At 41.7% G+C, this 21,242-nt stretch overlaps 1 protein-coding gene across 12 annotated transcripts in view; it reads left to right on the top strand.

Moving 5' to 3' along the window:
• The window catches only part of Dgki (diacylglycerol kinase, iota), a 461,894-nt gene that overhangs the window by 148,475 nt on the left and 292,177 nt on the right, over positions 1-21,242 (top strand). For all 12 annotated transcript variants that reach the window (XM_039108368.2, XM_039108367.2, XM_039108371.2 and 9 more), the window contains exon 2: positions 4,416-4,524. In XM_039108368.2, the coding sequence (XP_038964296.1) occupies positions 4,416-4,524 (109 nt within the window). The remainder of the gene's footprint in view (positions 1-4,415; positions 4,525-21,242) is intronic.

Genomic DNA, 21,242 nt, shown 5'->3' with positions numbered 1-21,242 from the left:
TCAAAAGGAGAGCAGATTGAAATTTAGAAATGGATCTCACGAGGGTATCGTGTCTGAGTAATCAGTCTTGCGTGTCTTCCTGTGTATTTTAAAAGATTATTTTTATGAAGAGTATTTATGCTACACATTTCTTTGAGTGACTCCATTAAAAAACTATTAGTACCCTTGCCAGAGGTGGTGGTACTTGGGATGCAGGGGCAAAAGGATCTATGGTTGTTATGCCATCCTAGTCTACTTAGTAATTTCGGGCAAGTCAGCTAGCCAGGGGTACAATGTGAGACCTTGTCTAAAAAAAATGATCACTTTCATAGATCCTTTATAAACAGGACAGTGGGACGCCAATCCAGTGCTAACCTCATACCAAGAAGCGGGGCTGTTTTGGTAGTTCTGAGGTTAGCTCTTTTTTCTTGGCTACTTACTTTTTAGTCCCCACTCTTCCCTTTCCCCTTCCTTGTTCCCTTCTCATTCCCTCCCTCTCTTCTTCCTTCCTTCCTTCCCTCCCTTCTTTCTTTTCTTATGAGATGGTTTGGTTCAGGTCTTAGATAACCTTGACTTGGCTATCCTCCCACCTCTACTTCCCCAATGCAAGGGTTATAAGCAAGTACCAGTAGGCCTGAATTGAAAGCTGGATTCTATCTCATCCACGTCTGTCTGTCTGTCTGTCTGTCTGTCTGTCTGTCTGTCTGTCTGTCTGTCTGTCTGCCTGCCTGCCTGCCTGCCTGCCTGCCTGCCTGCCTGTCTATTGGTGTTCAGAAGAGTCTCCCTGTGTACACAGTCTAAGTTGGCTATGAATGTACCCTTCTCCAACCTCTGCCTTCACCTTTTGTGGCTGGGATTAAAACCCTGGCCTGTGCCACCATGCCCAGCTGCATTTACTTTTAAAGAACTGCTTTGAAGGATTTTGGACTCTCTCAGCAAAGAACATCTCTGAGTTATAAAGCTTGGGACATTATTCAAATCATTCTAAGTGGATTTCTCAAGACCTGATCAAATCAGCAAGCTGTTTTGCTTAGCTTCTTGGTCAAGTTCATTCGTTAATTCAGAAGGCATTTATTGAATATTTGCAGAGTCTAGCTCTGGGCCAGATGTAACAAAATTAGTGGATGAATGAAGTCCTGTCCTTTAGGAGTTTATAGTCTTTACTGAATGAAGGGAAGGCAATAATAGAATGCCATTTAAGATGTATGGTGACTTTTGTACTTGAAATGTGTTCTTGGTCTTTCCCGTCAGGTAATTGACATTAACGTGACTTTATGCTTTGGAAACCGAATTATGAAGTATTTTCTTTTTATATTTATTTCACAGTTAATATCACATTTTTTTCAGACATGCTCTTGTGAGAATATTCATTCCCCACAAAGTGATGGGAAGTTAATAGAACCGTTGGCATTTCACGCTTTGCAGTCTGTGTGCATTTGGGAGAATTCTGAGCAGGAAGATGGATGTGACGTTGAACTCCCATTTATTGTTTAATTAGAGCAAATTGTATCTAAAACTGCTGCTCTCACCCTTTCTATCCACACAGCAAATTCTGCTAGAGCTTCATATCATCTTCTATCACCATGACAGATGTAAATAGGAAAGGAACGCACTCTGATTTTAGTTGAGGTCTCAGATATAATGAAATTTGTCTTTGAAGGAACATATCCACTCATGGATGAGCTATTAGAAAAAGTGATGTTCCGCTGTTTCAAAGAGTGGAAAGCCAAAATCAGAAGGGCTTTTCATACCCCGATATTTTCTAGTTATAATTTTTCTATTCGGTGTTTTATGTATCTTCTATTAATATCACAAAATCTGCCTTTAATTCGTGTCCATAATGGGGAATAAATAAGAAATAAACAAAAGACCTGGGTTCCTCTGTTCACAGGCTAGAAAAGGACATGCTTTGATGGGAGTTCCAGGGAAGAACTATCTGGATCCCTCAAAGCACAACAAGGTTCTGATTGTATGGATGCCTTGTGTCCTGATTCCATACTTTGGGTAGTTTGCTGCTGGGTCAGGTGTTGGTTCCTAGTTATGAAGGGTGAGGAGACTTAGGCTGTCACAGTCCACAGGTGCCCAGGAGCAGACTCACTTGTTCAGTAGTTTCAACCAAGACCTGACAATGGAATTTTATTTCTTTTCCTTCTCCTCCTTCCTCCTTCCTCCTCTCCGTCCTTCCTCCTTCTCCTCTCTCCTCCTCGTCCTTCTTGACTCCTTAATCTCCTTTCCCCTTTCTATCTTGTTTCCTCTTTTGTCTAACCACAACTTTCTAAGATAGTTTGTGAAACTCTGAAAGACTTGGTTTTTGTGCGTGCGTGCGTGCGTGCGTGCGTGCGTGTGTGTGTGTGTGTGTGTGTGTGTGTGTGTGTGTGTGTATGTGTATCAAGTCTAAGCCCAAGGGTTTTTTTCACTTTCCTCCCCCTTTCTCCCTATCTCCCTCCCTCCTCCTTTCCTCTCTTCTCCCTCCCTCCTTCCCTTCTTCCTGTCCTCCCTTCATCCTCTCCTCTTACCCCCAATAATATTTTAACCAGAGATTTTCACATATAGTGACATTGTGATTCTGATTAAGTTGTCCAAACTAGCCTCAAAGTTGTCATGTAGTCCATGCAGGCTTTGGAATGATAATCCATCTATCTCAGCCTTTTGCTATGGAACGTTTTAAGAACTTAAATTTAGTTTGTGGAGACTTGAAGACCTAAAGGTAGAACCTATGGTTTCTGAATCTACAAAGCCATGGGGTTTTTGTTTGTTTCTTTTGTTCTGTTTTGTTTTAATGGTGAGAACAGGTTTAGCGTTAATGGGGAGGACTTTGAAGGTAGAGAAAACCCCTAAGAACTGTGGCAGAGGAAGGCCCTCAATATGGGAGGAAAACCTTTGTGAGAGAAGGATTTCCTCAGAAGATTCTCTCCCCATCTCTTCTCTCCTTGTCCCTTTGTTTCTTGTTGTATTAGTTGGGCTGTCTTAGGGTATTTAGCACCTTCAAATGTCCACTTACCTTTTCTTTTCCAAGCCAGGGTCTTTCTGTGTAGCCCAGAATGGCCTTGGACTTTCTCTCTTTAGATCCCCACTTCCTGCACTAATTCTGGGATTCTAGGCCTCAGTCACCACACCTAGCCACTGGTCCTCTCATAAGAATATGGCTGGAGGGTATGGGATGTACTTTGTCATGAAGCTCCAAAGGTGATGTTGTTAACGACCTATCTTGGAGAACATAGGAAAGGGGACACTGATTGGACTGTCTTCTATCAAGAGTTCCACCCCTCTGATGCGTCTGGGGAACTATGCAGAGCTAATGTGTTGCCTGAAGCCTCGTTGGCAACGCTGCCACAAGTTGGTTGTGATAATTTCCAACTTCTGAAGACCTGTTTTTGGACCTTCCTGGACAGGATTCCAAGAGACACTAAAAGAAACACAGAGATTGGGCCACCTGCTGAGAGCTCTGAGACACACACACACACACACACACACACACACACACACACACACACACGAGAGAGAGAGAGAGAGAGAGAGAGAGAGAGAGAGAGAGAGAGAGAGAGGAGAACTACTCTTCTTGCCTAACATTACCAGTTCATCCGTAGGTGGAGTCTGGATAGGTCAGTGAATATGAAAAGCATTCCCTGCTCTTGAGGACATAACACATCCTTCCCTGTCTGCTCCTAGCCCCTCGTCTTTTCTGTTATAAACACCTATGCCTCAGAGGCTCTGCCTTGAGGGCCTTCAAAGTGTCTGTGCCCCTTGTTGCTTCCCTCTGCTCCTTGCTGAGGGTTCCCCTGCTTGGGTTGAGGGGTGGCTGAAGAAGTGTGGGCTGTTTCTTGGCAGATGCGAATCAGCCTTTTCACATTAAGAGAGCTCAGCTGAATGGACAGTGCTGTGATCCTCAGCAAGAAGGAAGGAAAGTGCTCTCAGAAGAAGGGAGTAAGAGACTTTCTTGCTAACCAGACTTCTCTGCTGTGTTGGGTAGTGGGGTTGCAGGAGAAGGTGTTGCTTCTAGTTCATCTGTGACAACAAGAATGACTTGCCAAGTGTCATAAGTACCCACCATTCTTTTCTCTGTAAGTGGCGAGGCTTCACTCTTGCCCTCCACCCTGAACAGAAGTGACGCTTTCAGCTTCTAGCTCTGTGGTCCTCGTATAGAACAGCTTCCTCAAAGCTCTCTGATGTGGGGGAATTTGTTCCTGTCTATCACAGTACAGGCGTATCTCACCACAGTTGTGAAGGACATCAGATGCTAGAGACTCGCTCAGCCTGCTCTGTTACAGAGTCTATCCAATAGGGGGTGGTGAGCTCTTTACAAGAGTCTCCTGTCCGTGTGTCATGTGTATGCATGTATGCGTGTCTGTCTGTATGCATTTATTTATTTATTTATTTATTTATTTATTTATTTATTTATTTATTTATTTATTTATTTATTTATTTTCTTGCTACAGGAAAGCCATCTCCCGGACAGGCCTCCAGCATCTGGCTCCTGCACATCCTCTTGGTCTTCCTGTGGCAAACGGTCCAGCGAAGGAGCCCAGAGCGACTCTGGACTGGAGTGTAGGTGTCTGCTGCTTTGTGTTTGTTTTCTGTTTTGTCTTATTTTACCCCCCTCCTCCAAGTTAATTTCAGTTCCATGCTGTGTCTTTTCTCATCTCACCTTCAGGATTCTGTGGGTAAGAACACGTCTACTGAGAGCTTGCAGTGGTCAAGTCAGTGAGATCACTTGGGGCCCCGCTGTCTCAACAAAGAGCAGAATAGGCTCCGTGTCCCTTTCTGTTCTGGGGAGAGATCCATGGTGGGGAAAGGGACTAGTTATTTTTAACCTATTAAAGCATAAAAGTCACACATATTTATGGTGTACCCACGTGGTATTTTGTCACATGTATACAGGTGTAGGTACAGAGTGAAACCTATCTACTCAAGACGTTTATCAGTTATTTATGCTAGAAACCATCAAAATCCCTTTTTCTAGCCTTCTGTGAAAGAGTATACTATCTTATCTGGTTAACAGTATAAACAATACTCACTGTGTATGACCATTCTACTGTGAAATGGCATCTAACTGTTACTTACTATCCATCGAAGAATCTTTCTCTTGATTATCTCCTGTCTCTCCCAACCTCTAGTAACCACCGACTCATTTCCCTCCCAACCTCTAGTAACCACAGACTTACTCTCAGTGTAAGATAAACCCCGTAACCATTTACCTGTAAGCGAGACGACATGGAGCTCTACTTCCTGTTCCTCACTCATTTGACGACATCCAGGTCTCCAACTCCACCTATTGCAAATTACAGGATTTTTTTCCTTCTGTGTGGATAAATAATGTTCCACTCTACATACGCATTGCATTGTTTCTGACAGATAATATGACATTCTGTTGAGTTGAACCTAGCACACAGCATCCTTAGCAAAGATCACGGACCATAAAAAGTAAGCCCTGATTTTCACGTAGGCCTAAAAGGGTTTTGATTTGCACTAAGTCTTGAAAGCATGCCCACTTTTCAGTTCCTGTGTATATACGGGCAAATCTTATTTTCACAGTCTCTCAGCTCAGCAGAATTGAAATCCTTTAGAGGGACTTAATGTCAGGTGTCCTGGTAGACACTTCCCCATAAGCCAGTGTCACAGTCTGACAAATAGAAAAAAGGTGGCCCAGTAGCAAGCAGGACTTAGCCTCACCTTCTGGTGGGTAAAGATGAGAAATCTTCATTTCATCTTTGATACTCTTAAACCTAAAATTATTAGAACACTAGTTATGTATTGACACAAATATTGTGTTATGTCCTACCACTAAGTCGTCTGAATGTTTTTTGGGTCAGGGAAAAAAGCCACTACAAAATCTCCCTGCCTCCGTTTCTGCTTCTAATTAACACTGTAACACACACAGTCACCCAAGACTTTGAAACATAAGAAATGAAAGGGATCTCAAAGCTTTTCTGTGTAGTACTGAATTTGAACCTAGGGTCTTACATGGGCTAGGCAAGCTACCATTGAACTATGTTCCAAACCCACATTTTTACTTATTTGGAGAGAAAAATATGTCTCCCAGTAGCCCAGTCTGGCTCGGAATGTGGTCTGTGACTCTAGCAGACCTTGAACTCCTGAGGATTGCAGACACTCGCTCCAGCTTCTCAACTCTTTATTAGGCCTTTACGAAAACTGTAACAAACCTTAGGAATAGACCATGTTTTGATAGTAATCTCTTTCTTTTATGTTTTTGATTAATTATGTGAAAGACATTCATATCCTTCCAGTTGCCTTCATCTGTTCTAAATTAGATTGTTTGCATTTCCTTCACACCAGGTAACTGCTACCTTTTACCAGTAAATACAAGCATGTGGGTGGGCAAGTTGCATTTTTGTGGGAGGAAGGCTCCATGAGTGTGGAGGCCAGAGGTCTACCTTATGTCACTCCTCGGGAGTGACTTTATTTATTTATTTTATTAGTGCCACCATTATTGCAAAGGCCACCATTTCTTTAGCACATGTTCTCATACTTTTGTTTAGATCCTTTAAAGTGTGTCTGTCATAGTAGACTCCCTTATGCATTGTCACATTCCTTTTCTGCCCCTGGAAAACGCCACCATCCTTGTTTTTTATCCTGGGTGGGTTTCTTGGGATCCAAGGGTGAAGAAGCTATGGTTATTTCCTTTACAGAACTAAAATTCATGGATAGAAATAGATGAATAGTGGGATCATGGCACAGTGGGGCCTGGGCCTGGACAGTTCTCGAAGGTAGCGTGTATGTGTGTGTGTTTGTGTGTGTGTGTGTGTGTGTGTGTGTGTGTGTGTGGTGTGTGTGTTTGTGTGTGAGAGAGACAGAGACAGAGACAGAGACACAGAGAGAGACAGAGACAAGAGAGACACAAGAGAGACACAAAAGAGAGAGACTGGGATACATGAAAAGACCCTGGTGATGGAAATAGTGGGAAAATGCTTTTAGTGAATTTCCTGCCTAAGGCAGCATTAGGCTACCAGGCCTTATTTTCTCATTCCCATTGAGAGAGAGGTATGCACTGTAGCAATCACTCATGAGTATTTTTGGCTAGTGTTGGGAGGTGTGATACACAATAGGGCCAAACAAATAGGAAATCAGACTGGGTGTGTGTTGTGGTCTTTTGTTCCTCCTTCCTGGTGATTGTGTTGTGGACACCGTGACAGTGATCTGCTGAATGTCCAGTAGGAAGCAGAAGGTAGGGACAGTCCTTTTCAGGGAGGCTCTGAGTTGGCTCTGGAGTACCCATCTCCTGTCTGCTACGGTCAGCAGACAGAAGCCCAGTGAAGACCAGTACCCTCTTACAGGGTAGGAGACATTCGTTCAGGAAGGAGATATCTAGACATATTTCAATGTCTCCCGACTTCTTCTGTGAGAGTTTAAGTGATTCTGGCTTTGAAATGAAGGCCTTTTCCTGCCAGATACCCTGGGTATTAACTGGCCCTTCTGCTCAAGGGACCAAATGATGACTTCAGGAATTTCTTGACCACTTCTCTACAACAACCCTTTCTTTTGGCTCCCCTCGGAGTAGCAGTCTGAGAACATATCTGCTACCACTAGCCACTGTTTTATACTAATGATAAAACTTACTCAGTAATATTATTTATTAAGGACAGATTAGTCTTAGAACCTCACAAAAGTCACCCAAGTAAACAGAATACCAACACCACCAAAAAAAAAAAAAAGTCAAATGGGGGTGTGGTAGTGAAGAATTTGGGTATAGCTCAATGGTAGAATACCTGACAGGTATACAGAAGCCTCTGGTTTGACTTTCCAGCACCCATAAACAAACACATATGTGCATGCACACACACCCTCAGACATACACACTCACAGACATACACACACACACACACACACACACACACACACACACACACACGTCTTCCAGTCACTAGCCTTGGTTGATGTCCTGTTTTCATAGGATGTTGAGTAGTGGTACTCCTGAGGGTCTTGGCCCCAGTAGCAGTGCAGAACAGGGTTGATGGGAGCCCCGTGTTCTTCACAGCCTCCTTGATTCTTCGGCAGAAGTTCTCGCTTCATACCTCTCCAGCTCAGTGGACTAGGCATCATGTCAACACCCCAACACTCCCACACCCTCACTTTCCCCTGTAGTTGCATCAACTCAAGGAAAACAGATGAGGAAGCTGTTCAGGGTACACCCAGAGTCAAGGTCAGCCTGGATTTGGAATCTCCATCCCTAGGGTCCTAGTTTTTGTAGAAAGGATACCATTCTGAACCTGGCATATGTGTCAAAGTCTTCTAGAGAACACAGTTTATTCCCTTCAGAACAAGGGCCACAGACTTTGGGAAGGGGTCTGCTCCTGAGGATCCTGAGTGCCGGTTGAGTGAGCACGATCGACATACTGCATAGCATGGCTGGGAGCACAGTCGTGGCAGATGTTTTTAGTGCTTTGTGTGCATGAGCTTGATTAACTTTAGGGGGTCCATCTTCCCTTCGCAATTCCCTTCTTTTTTGTTCCTTTTTTAGATTTAAAAAAATTATTAGATATATTTCTTTACATACATTTCAAATGTTATTCCCCTTCCGGGTTTCCTGTCCATAAACCCCCATCTTCTCTCCTCCCCCTCCCCATATGGGGTGTTTCCTCCCATAGTCCCCTGCACTGTGGGTCCAACCTTGGCAGGAACAAGGGCTTCCCCTTCCACTGGTGCCCCAACAAGGCTATTCTCTGTTACATATGCAGTTGGAGCCCTGGGACAGTCCATGTATAGTCTTTCGGTAGTGGTTTAGTCCCTGGAAGCTCTGGTTGGTTGGCATTGTTGTTCTTATGGGGTTGCAACTTCCTTCAACTCTTTCAATCCTTCCTCTAATTCCCCCCAAGGGGGTCCTGTTCTCAGTTCAGTGGTTTGCTGCTAGCATTGACCTCTGTATTGGACAAGCTCTGGATGTGTCTCTCAGGAGAGGTCTATATCCTGTCCCTTTCAGCATGCATTTTTTAGCTTCATCAATCTTATCTAGTTTTGGTGGCTGTATATATATGGGCCACATGTGGGGCAGGCTCTGAATGGCCATTCCTTGAGTCACTGCTCTAAACTTTGCTTCCATATCCTCTCCTATGGATATTTTTCCTCTTTTAAGAAGGAGCGGGAGCATCCACATTTTGTTCTTCCTTCTTCTTGATCTTCCTGTGGTCTGTGGATTGCATCTAGGGTAATTCCAGCTTTTTGGCTAATATCTACTTATCAATGAGTGCACACCAAGTGTGTTTTTCTATGATTGGGTTGCCTCACTCAGGATGATATTTTCTAGTTCATTCCATTTGCCTATGAATTTCATGAAGTCATTGTTTTTGATAGCTGAGTAGTACTCCATTGTGTAGATGTAAGACATTTTTGGAATCCATTCTTCTGTTGAAGGGCATCTGGGTTCTTTCCAGCTTCTGGCTATTATAAATAAGACTGCTATGAACATAGTGGAACATGTGTCTTTGTTGTATGTTGGAGCATCTTTTGGGTATATGCCCAGGAGAGGTATAGCTGGGTCATCAGGTAGTGGAATGTCCAAGTTTCTGAGGAACCTCCAGACTGATTTCCAGAGTGGTTGTACCTGTTTGCAATCCCACCAACAATGGAGGAGTGTTCCTCTTTCTCCACATCCTTGCCAGCATCTGCTGTCACCTGAGTTTTTGATCTTAGCCATTCTGACTGGTGTGAGGTGGAATCTCAGGGTTGTTTTGATTTGCATTTCCCTGATGACTAAGGATGTAGAACATCTCTTTAGGTGCTTTTTTGGCTATTCAATAATCCTCAGCTGAGAATGTTTTGTTTAGCTGTGTACCCCATTTTTAATAGGGTTATTTGGCTCTCTGGAGTCTAACTTTTTGAGTTCTTTGTATATTTTGGATATTAGCACTATATCAGATATAGGGTTGGTAAAGATCTTGTCCCAATTTGTTGGTTGCCATTTTGTCCTGATGACAGTGTCTTTTGCCTTATAGAAGCTTTGCAGTTTTATGAGGTCCCATTTGTCGATTTGTGATCTTAGATCATAAGCCATTGGTGTTATGTTCAGGAAATTTTCCCCAGTGCCCATGTGTTTGTGACTCTTCCCTACTTTTTCTTCTATTAATTTGAGTGTATCTGGTTTGATATGGAGGTCTTTGATCCACTTGGACTTAAGCTTTGTACAGGGTGATAAGAATGGATTAATTTGCATTCTTCTACATGCTGACCTCCAGTTGAACCAGCACCATTTGTTGAAAATGCTACCTTTCTTCCATTGGATGGTTTTAGTTCCTTTGTCTAATATCAAGTGACCATATGTGTGTGGGTTCATTTCTGGGTCTTCAATTCTGTTCCACTGACCTATCTGCCTGTCTCTGTACGAATACTATACATTTTTTAGACTATTGCTTTGCAATACTGCTTGAAGTCATGGATGGTGATTCCCCCAGAAGTTCTTTTATTGCTGAGTATACTTTTCACTATCCTGGGTTTTTTGTTATTCCAAATGAATTTGCAAATTGCTTTTTCTATTTCTATAAAGAATTGAGTAGGAATTTTAATGGGGATTGCATTGAATCTGTAGATTGCTTTTGGCAAAATGACCATCTTTCCTATATTAATCCTGCCAATCCATGAGCATGGGAGCTCTTTCCATCTTCTGAGGTATTCCTCAATTTCTTTCTTCAGAGACTTGAAGTTCTTGTCATATAGATCTTACACTTCCTTGGTTAAAGTCACACCAAGATATTTTATATTATTTGGGACTATTGTGAAGGGTGTCATTTCCCTAATTTCTTTCTCAGCCTGTTTATCCTTTGAGTAGAGGAAGGCTACTGATTTGTTTGAGTTAATTTTATACTCTGACACTTTGCTGAAGTTGTTTATTGGGTTAAGTAGTTCTCTGGTGGAACTTTTGGGGTTACCTAAGTACACCATCATATCATCTGCAAATAGTGATATTTTGATTTCTTCCCTTCCAATTTGTATCTCTTTGACCTCCTTTCACTGTCTGTTTGCTCTGGCTAGGACTTTGAGTACTATATTGAATAAGTAGGGAGAGAGTAGGCAGACTTGTCTAGTCCCTGATTTTAGTGGGATTACTTCAAGTTTCTCTCCATTAAGTTTGACGTTGGCTACTGGTTTGATGTACATTGCTTTTACTATGTTTAGATATGGGCGTTCAATTCCTGATCTTTCCAGGACTTTTATCATGAAGGGGTATTGAATTTTTTCAAATGCTTTCTCAGCATCTAATGAAAGGATCATGTGGTTCTTATCTTTGAGTTTGTTTATATAGTGGATTGCATTGATGGATTTTCACATATTAAACCAACCCTGCATCCCTGGGATGAAGCCTACTTGATTATGATGGATGATCGTTTTGATGTGTTCTTGGATTCTGATTGCAAGAATTTTATTCAGTAGTTTTGTGCCAATATTCATAAGGGAAATTGGTCTGAAGTTCTCTTTCTTTGTTGGGTCTTTGTGTGGTTTCGGTATAATCTTAATTATGGCTTCATAGAAGGAATTTGGTAGCGCTTCGTCTCTTTCAATTTTGTGGAATAGTTTGGACAGTATTGGTATGAGGTCTTCTATGAAGGTCTGATAGAATTCTGCACTGAACCCTTCTGGTCTGGGGCTCTTTTTGGTTGGGAGACCTTTAATGACTGCTTCTATTTCATTAGGAGTTATGGGGTTGTTCAAATGGTTCCTCCAGATTTTCCAGTTTTAGGCTTTTGTAGTAGGATCTGATAATTTTTTAAATTTCTTCATATTCTGTTGTTATGTTTCCTTTTTCATTTCTGATTTTGTTAATTTGGATACACTCTCTGTGACCTCTGGTAGTCTGACTAAGGGTTTATCTATCTTGTTGATTTTCTCAAAGAAACAGCTCCTGGTTTTGTTGATTCTTTGTATAGTCCTTTTCGTTTCTACTTGGTTGATATCAGCCCTGAGTTTGATTATTTCCTGCCTTCTACTCCTCTTAGGTTTATTTATTTCTTTTTGTTCTAGAACTTTTAGGTGTGCTGTCAAGATGCTGACATATGCTCTCTCCTGTTTCTTTTTTGCAGGCACTCAGAGCTTTGAGTTTTCCTCTTAGTACTGCTTTCATTGTGTCCCATAAGTTTGGGAATGTTGTATCTTCATTTTCATTAAATTCTAAGAAGTCTCTTTCTTTCTTCCTTTCTTCCTTTCTTCCTTTCTTCCTTCCTTCCTTTCTTTCTTTCTTTCTTTCTTTCTTTCTTTCTTTCTTTCTTTCTTTCTTTCTTCCTTCCTTCCTTCCTTCCTCCCTTCCTCCCTCCTTCCCTCCCTTCCTTCCTTCCTTCCTTCCTTCCTTCCTTCCTTCCTTCCTTCCTTCCTTCCTTCCTTTCTTTCTTCATTCCTTCCTTGACCAGGTTGTCATTGAGTAGAGCGTTGTTCAACTTTCATGTATATGTGGGCTCTCTGTTGTTATTGTTGTTATTGAGGACTAGTCTTAGTTCATGGTGATCTGATAGGATGCATGGGATTATTTCTATCTTCCTGTATCTGTTGAGGCCCATTTTTTGACCAATTATATGGTCAATTGTAGAGAAGGTTCCATGAGGTGCTGAGAAGAAGGTATATCTTTTGATTTAGGATAGAATGTTGTATAAATATCTGTTAAATCAGATTGGTTCAGAACTTCTGTTAGTTTCTCTACGTCTCTCTTTCATTTCTGTTTCCATGATCTGTCCATTGATGAGAGTGGGGTGTTGAAATCTCCTACAATTATTGTGTGAGGTGCAATGTGTGCTTTGAGCTTTAGTAAGGTTTCTTTTATGTATGTAGGTGCCCTTTCATTTGGAGCATAGATATTTAGAATTGAGAGTTCATCTTGGTGGCTTTTTCCTTTGATGAATATGAATTGTCCTTCCTTATCTTTTTTAATGACTTTTGGTTGAATGTCAATTTTATTTGCTATTAGAATGGCAACTCCAGCTTGGTTCTTCAGGCCATTTGCTTGGAAAGTTGTTTTCCAGCCATTTACTCTGAGGTAGTGTTTGTCTTTGTCTCTGAGGTGTGTTTCCTGCTTGCAGCAAAATGCCGGGTCCTCTTTACGTATGCAGTCTGTTAGTCTATGTCTTTTTATTGGGGAATTTTGGCCATTGATGTTGAGAGATATTAAGGAATAGTGATAGTCACTTCCTGTTATTTTTGTTGTTCAAGGTGGAATTATGTTTGTTTGTCTCTCTTTTGGTTTCATTGCAAAGAAATTATATTCTTGCTTTCTATAAGGTGTAGATGTAGTTTCTCTCTTTGTGTTGGAGTCTTCCATTTATTATCCTTTTTAGGGCTGGATTTGTAGAAAGCTATCGTGTAAATTTGATTTTGTTCCAGAATATCTTGGTTTCTCCATCTATGTTAATTAAGAGTTTTGCTGGATACAGTAACTTGGGCTGGCATTTGTGCTCTCTTAGGGTCTGTATGACATCTGTCCAGAATCTTCTGGCTTTTATAGTCTCTGGTGAGAAGTCTGGTGTAATTCTTATAGGTCTGCCTTTATATGTCACTTGACCTTTTTCCCTTACTGCTTTTAATATTCTTTCTTTGTTTTGTGCATTTGGTATTTTAACTATTATGTGATGGGAGTAATTTCTCTTCTGGTCCAATCTATTTGGATATCTGTAGGCTTCTTGTATGTTTATGGGCATCTCTTTCTTTAGGTTATGGAAGTTTTCTTCTATAATTTTGTTGAATATATTTACTGGCCCTTTAAGTTGGGAGTCTTCACTTTCTTCTATACCTATTATCCTTAGGTTTGCTCTTCTCATTGTGTCCTGGGTTTCCTATATGTTTTGGGCTAGGAGCTTTTTGTGTTTTACATTATCTTTGACAGTTGAGTCGATGTTTTCTGTGGTAACTTCTGCCCCTGAGATTCTCTCTTCTATCTCTTGAACTCTATTGGTGATGCTTTTATCTACAGCTCCTTGTCTCTTCCTTAGGTTTTCTATATCCAGGGTTGTCTCCCTTTGTGCTTTCTTTATTGTTTCTATTTCCATTTTCAATTCGTTCACCTGTTTGGTTGTGTTTTCCTGTAATTCTTTAGAGATTTCTGTGTTTCCTAAGGGCTTCTACTTGTTTACTTGTGTTTTTCCTGCATTTCTTTTAGGGAGTTCTTTATGTCTTTCTTAAAGTCCTCCATCATTATCAAAAAATGTGATTTTTAAATCTAAATCTCTCTTTTCTGGTGTGTTTGGATATCCAGTATTTTCTTTGGTGGGAGAACTGGGCTCTGATGATGCCGAACAGTCTTGGTTTCTGTTGCTTAGGTTCCTGTGCTTGCCTCTAGCCATTGGGTTGTCTCTGGTGTTTGCTTGTCTTGCTGTTTCAGAGAGTGACTTGGCCCTGCTGTAGGCCTCTGTGTCAGCACTCCTGTAGAACTGTTTTCCTGTTTTCTTTCAGCCTTTTCTGAGAACAGGTGCTCTGCTCTCAGGTGTGTTGGAGCTCCTGGAGACTGTCTTCCAGCTGTCAGCGCAGGCAGTAATCAAAGGGTCCTGCCCCTGATTGCTCCTAGGTCCTTGCACCCAGCAGGCCCAGTTGTCAGTAGGCGATTCCCTCTTGGGTCTGGACTGTGGGCAGAGGGTAGTCTCCTCTGACTTCTCAGGAGTGTCTACACTTCTGAGGTTCCAGCTCTCTCCCCCATGGGATTTGGGTGTGGAGCTGTTTGGCCAGTTCAGTCCAGTCCTGGGCGCAGACCAGAACTGCAGGTTCTGGCGGCTGTCTGTTCCTATATCCCATGTCCAGAGGCACTGTGCAGTTTCCCCTTGGATCAGGGATGTGGGTAGAGGTGTGCAGAGGTGGCAGTCTGTCCTGTGGTCTCAGTACATCTGCACTCCTGGGTGTTCAGTTCTATTCTCCACCACAATTTCCTTCTTAATGACACATATTCCAACATGTCCTCCCACTGCCACTGTAACTTATTCCTCAAAGCCCCTTACCATCTCTCTTGTTGTTTACTCAAGTGATGTCCTGTGACTCCGATCAGTCGCATTCCCTTTAAAACTTTGCTACTATTTGTTCTTGCTGCCTGTCCACATACTGTCATCTCCTGAATGACTCCTCTTAATGATGGTGCATGAAAGTGTCATGTCAGCCTTCAGTTACCCAGCATGTAGACTGCTGTTTCCTCTAGCTTCCCTACCCCCTCTCCCTCCCTCAATGTCTTCTCTTTGTTTCTCCCTCCCTCCATCCCCTTTCCCTGTCTCTCCATCTCTGTCTCTGTTTCTGGCCACCCTCCCACCCCTGGCAGGGATTTTCTTACCCAAAGGATATCTCTCATTCCTTTCTCTTACTTGTTCCTCTGCTCGTAGTGAGCTGGCCTACAAACAGAAAGCAGTTATCGTTTCTTGCTTGACTTAGCTGAGACCTTCAGTTTGGACTCTGGTTACCTGACTAGTCAGGCACTGTCTTCTGTTTTTTTCAAAGCAGAGAGTGCACGACAGCCTAGGGCTGCTTGGTTACTGAGTCCAGGGCATAAATTGGTTGTAATGCCTCTGCTCAGTCTATAAGAAGTAAACTTATCCTTGGAAACTGATGAGAACTCAGATAATCTCTAGTTCCTGAAAAGCTTACTAAACATGATTCCAAAGCCAACTGGTAAAAGAAACAAATATAATCTGTTTTAACGCCAAGTGACCCCACCCCCACCCCCACCCCCTCTCTGGTCTTTCCTATTGTAGCACAGCAAGGTCGATAATCATACACTCGGAGAAGCTTGGTTCCTCTACTCCTAATAGTGGCTGTTCCCGCTGACAGCATTAAGATACATGACAGCCAAGCCCATTTGGGAAGAAATAAGCCAAATTACTAGAATGGGGAAGAAGTCATGTCCAGAATAGAAACCAAAAATATTCTTGTCTCCTGGGCTTGAATCCAAGCTCTCAGTTTCGAGTGAGTTAGCCCATTTAGAAGTGTGTCAGTGCCGCAGATAATATGTGTCTTCTTAAATGTCACATGCCTCCTCTGCAAAGGTGACTCAGTTCACAGTTAACGCTCTCCTGTTTTTAAGATCATAAACAATTAACACTGAAGGTGGGCCTCTTTTGTGTTGACACTGTTTTATTGTTACGCTTTGCCCCTTAAGCTCTCTGGAGCAAGACACAGGCTAGTGTGGGGGACGGGGAGGGGACAAGACTGGGGATGCACAAGCTCTTCTTTAAAGCTCTGGTCAGTCTTAAACACAGCATCTTTAGCTCCAATTCTCATTCATTTCCCTGGACGACATTGTTTCACCCTCCCTGGAAAACAGAACTTCTGCTCAAACAGAATCAGATCCCCCTTCTGCCTCCCGCCACCAACACACCAGCTCTCTTTTTCTCGAGATGATGACGCTAAGCACAGAAGTGCTTTCTCCCCAGCAGGTAGCGACAGAACAGTTGGTACATTGCCTCACAGTTCAGTTCAGGGACAAGATTAGAGAACCAGAGTTGCTCTAAACTAGGTTATGAAATTAGGTCACTTTATCTTTACAACCTTGAATGAAAAGCCAGGAAGCATCTGAGGCTTCTGTGTGTTTTTGTGTGCATATGCCGACATGGGTGTGTATGTACATGCTTATGTCAGTGTTTCTGCGTGTCTTCTCATGCCAGCCCTGTTTTGCGTGTGAGTGTTGGAAATCTGTGCTCTGTATCAGGTTTGAGTGTCACCATTTTATCCTGTCCTGCCTCCCACACCTCTTCACTCTCATCCCTACATCAAAAAAAGTAGGACCATGAGGAAGTGCAGTGATCCCTCTGACCTTGGATAGCCATGTCAGTGTGGGACTGATCTACTGTGATTGGCTCTTAGTATTTATTTTCTGAGATCAGAGTACTTTAAGATATAGCCTTGTATTAATTACCTTTATCATTTCTGCAATAGCATTCTTTACAAAAGCAAACTAAGGAAGGGTTTATTCCTACTTGTGGTTTAAGAAGGGGTCCAGTCCATCATGGCAGGGAATGCAAGTCCATGAGGTAGCTGGTCACACTGTGTCCACACCAGGAAGCAGAGAGAGATGAATTCTCTGTGCAGCTCACTTTTCCTTATTTACTCAACCCGGGACTGCAGGCCATGGAAGGGTGCACTGTCATCTTGGATGGGTCTTCCTACCACAGTTAACCAACTTAGAAGCCCCTCACAGAGAAGCCCAGGGAGGGTTGTCTTCCAGGTGATCACGGAGTATCAATTTGGCAACCAGTATCAACCACCAGAATCGCTTCTCAGAGGAATCAGAGTCCTTAGGTCCACAGGTCTGCAGTCAGTGTTGTGGCTGTACCGACACTGGGAAAGTTATTGTTTAACATTCTCTAGTGGAAACAGTTGTGAGCCATGAATTAAATACAAATTACGAAGGGACTCAGGTGAAGACAGGAAGAATAATGAGGGAAGCCCAGTTCAGTGCCGTGTTTTGTTTCAGCAGATCATCCCCAATGCCGTCATGCAGTATTGAAGCAAAAGGTGGTGGTGATCACATGATGGTGTTAGTATTCTTTTTCACACTCAGTCTTTAAGCTGTGGGTTGTGTGTGGCTGGCTCAGCTCGATCAGCGCTTTCCCTGCACATTTCCATACCTAGCAGCCATCTTCCACACAGCCCGACCTGCACCAGCCAAGACAGTCGAGCACCTGTTACTGACGTGCCGGGTTTTAGGCCATCCACATTTAAATCTTTTGGCTTTGCATGGATATTTGTAAAGAATATCTTATTTATATCTCCAGTTATTTTAATAAAACATTTTATAAGCTCGGATCTTTTATTTCTCTGGTTTTTTTGCCTATGGTGTAGATGTACTACTTATTATTTTTTTTTTTTTTTGGCTTCCATTTTTGAGGTGGAATCTCTGTGTCTCAGGCAGCCTGAAACTCATTAGGTAGCCCAGACTAACCTTGAACTTTTAGTAGTCCTCCTGTCTCAGTCTCCTGGGTATTGGAATGACATTTGTCTAATCTGTTGCCCAGCTCATGGTTGTGCTTTAATATGTCTGTTCAATCTGTAACACTCCTCCATCTTTATCTTTTTATCTGTAACAATTACAGGATTTCTAAGTAATTAGGGCAAGCAGTCATAGCTCTCTTTGTAAATCTATTTATATCTGTCTATCTATGTATCTATGTATGTATGTATCTATTTATGTATGTATGTATCTATGTATGTATGTATCTATGTATCTATGTATGTATCTATTTATGTATGTATGTATCTATGTATGTATGTATCTATGTATCTATGTATGTATCTATTTATGTATGTATGTATCTATTTATGTATGTATGTATCTATGTATGTATGTATGTATCTATGTATGTATGTATGTATGTATCTATCTATCTATCTATCTATCTATCTATCTATCTATCTATCTATCTATCTATCTGTCTGTCTATATCTGTCCACATAGAGGATCTTATATAAATACCTCTATTGTGGGGGTCACAGGTGTGTTTGTGTGTGTGTGTCTTCAGAGAGATTTGTCTTCGTATTCCAAAGACCAGAAAAAAATGCCATCTCATAGAAATAAGGTGATTGTTTTTCTGTTTTCTAGAAATAGTTTTGAGATGCATAATACTTGAGATGTCATTTCAAGGTAGATTTGAAGAGAGGAAGCAAGCAGGAAGGAAAATCACTAAAACATGGTACCAGAAAGAAGATATGATTAAAGAACAGTGATAAGGGAGAAAATTGAAATACGTTATGGGTACCCTATTGGCAGGCCTTCTGGAAGGTCTAGGTTGCCAGATTCAATCTGGACTTCATTTCAGGTATAACAGAGACTTGCACAAGCATTCAAAGCCATGGAGGTGCACAATCAGAGGTGGATTTTATGGGAACCGAGTGTACATCAGTGTAACATTCGTGAGAGCGGGTGTCAGAGTTCAAAGAAGAAACTGGGACTTGATTAGATTTGCTGTCTGGTGAATACTAAGAAACTTGGGAACAGACTCAGTCATAAAAGAAGACCTAGACAAAAATAAGAACAAAGAGAAGTCTGTATTCCTTGGAGATAAAGTAGGCTTCTGTGCATAGGACACTGAAATGTGTAGTGTGGTAATATAGACATCATTTTTTATCTCTTCCATATGCCACAGACCAGGACTGGCGTAGGTGGTTGGATGGGAACTGGACTCAGTTTCTGTTAGTCAAGGACAGATATTGACTTATGTTGACATCTCTTTAGATCCAAAATCACCCCAAAAGCCGATCACCTCATAAGCTTCAGTGTCAGAAGCAAGTGGAGATACCTGTAGATAGATTTAATGGTCCCTGCTTGGAACCTTAGTTCCTGCTTGTTAGAGCTTAGAGCTTGGCTTCACTGCCACCCCAACTGTAAGGGAGAGTAGAAAAAGCACATCTAGCTATATATTCAAGAAGAGCAAATGTTTTCGGTGAATGGCAGTCTTAGTCAAATGACCGAGGAGGGGGGATTTGGATAATGCCAGCATATATGGAATGGGGAGAAGAAGGAAACCAGAAAGTGACAGCAGCTTGATTTAAAAAAAAAAAAAGGAAAGAAAAGAAAAAAATCCTATTAACTCCGTATCATGTACACACTATTGACATATGATGACGGGATAGAGCCCATGTTATTAGCTTACAGCTAGAAAAGGAGTCAGGAGAAATGTAGAAGGCAAGTCAAAGTCATTAATTTGTGTAGTCCATTCTAATGCCAATACCACCCAGGCATCCTTCATGTAGCGCTGAAGAGTCCTCAGGACCACTTTCACTTCTGCCATTAGGTGGGATTCAGGAATCTCTAAGACTAATCTGTGGCTGGAGAATTCACTGGCAAATATGTATAACTCTCTGAAAACTGTTATACTCACTCTTCCTGGAGTGTCACTATGCAAACAAGATAGATACTCAAGGAGAAAAGAGGGAGTAGGGGCATGTCTTGTAGTCAGAAGGGCACGTCATCATTTTCTTGTATGCCTCAAGTATGGTGAGCTTCCACATGTGGAAATTTATGACCTAAAACTAAAGGACATAACATAGCAGTAATTATTGTTTCTGCCTCTAGTGGTTTGACATGACAAAATATGTATTTAATCACATATTCTGTGACTTTTGGTCTGTTTTTTATTTTTAAAAATGTATTGGGATTTGCTGATTATCAGGCAGTGAGTTAGTTATAAATTTAATGATTTTATGAATCTTAGAACCTAGTATGAAAGAAAATGTTAATCAAAAAATTATGCCAATGTGTGAGTAAGTACAAGTTAAGGTAGATAGTGGTAAAGAAACATGAATTTATGAAGCTTACAGAATAACTTGACTTGGATTATGGGGCATTGAGGACTTTTTGAAGAAATAACTCTTTAATTTGATGATCACACTACCAATAGAAATCAGCTATATAAATTAATCAGAGGAGTAAATTTTGGAGAAAGACTAAAAATATATAGTGAACATTTTTTTTTGAAGGGAATAGTTGAACAAAGCCCTGATGAGGTGAGGGACACACAATTTTGGCATCTGGTGTGTGCAAGGTATAGGCAAAAGGCTTTAAATTCAGTGGACTTGACTTGAGACCTTTCACTCTACTTGAGAAGCTGCAAGGAGATCAGGGTATCTCGATGTCAACCACAAATGGAGGTATAGTAGGAGAAGAGGTGACAAGAGTGGGGAGACCACAGTTCTGAAAAGAGCAGAGAGCAACACCCATGGACTACGTAAGCGAAGGTCCTTCTGTCAGTGTGAATGGCTAAGAAGCAGAACAGACACTTGAGCAGACTTCTATTTTGAAGCTAGATAGAAGGGGGAAATTAAAGCGACCTGGGAAGAAAAAGTAGCCTCTTGCCCAGGCATGTGCTTGACGTCTCTCTCCAACTGAATCAAGAATTTCATCTCAGTGTTTGCTCTGAAGATCGCTGACATAGAGACGATGTTCTGTCAATATGAGGATGCTACAAATACAGGTGCTAACATCAGAGTAACTCATGCTTAAGGCCTAAGTGAACATGACCTTTGAGTATGACCCAGTAGCAGTTCTTCAGATTTCTGTAAAATCTCACAAGAATCCTCTCCTGTAACCCTGTGACCAAACTCAGGTTTAACCTATTAAATTGTGATCCTATGCAAGCAAGGCACCCGTGGACTCACTCTGTAGTGTTATTTATTGAAAAGTGGGGAAAGAGAAGAATAAAGCTCCTTAACAGCTATTTGAGATTAAGTTGAGAGTTACCAAAATCATGTACAAGACTTAGGGGCTCATGCCTGCAGTCCCTGTGGTTGGAATGTTGAAGTAGGGGGATAAGGTATTAAATGTCATCTTCAGCTATGTAGCATGTTTAAGGACAGCCTGGGCTACA

The sequence above is a fragment of the Rattus norvegicus genome, chromosome 4, assembly GCF_036323735.1.
Source record: "Rattus norvegicus strain BN/NHsdMcwi chromosome 4, GRCr8, whole genome shotgun sequence".
Taxonomy (NCBI): Eukaryota; Metazoa; Chordata; class Mammalia; order Rodentia; family Muridae; genus Rattus; species Rattus norvegicus.
The sequence above is the reverse complement of the archived record's forward strand: the minus strand, read 5'-3'. Positions and strand labels throughout refer to the sequence as shown.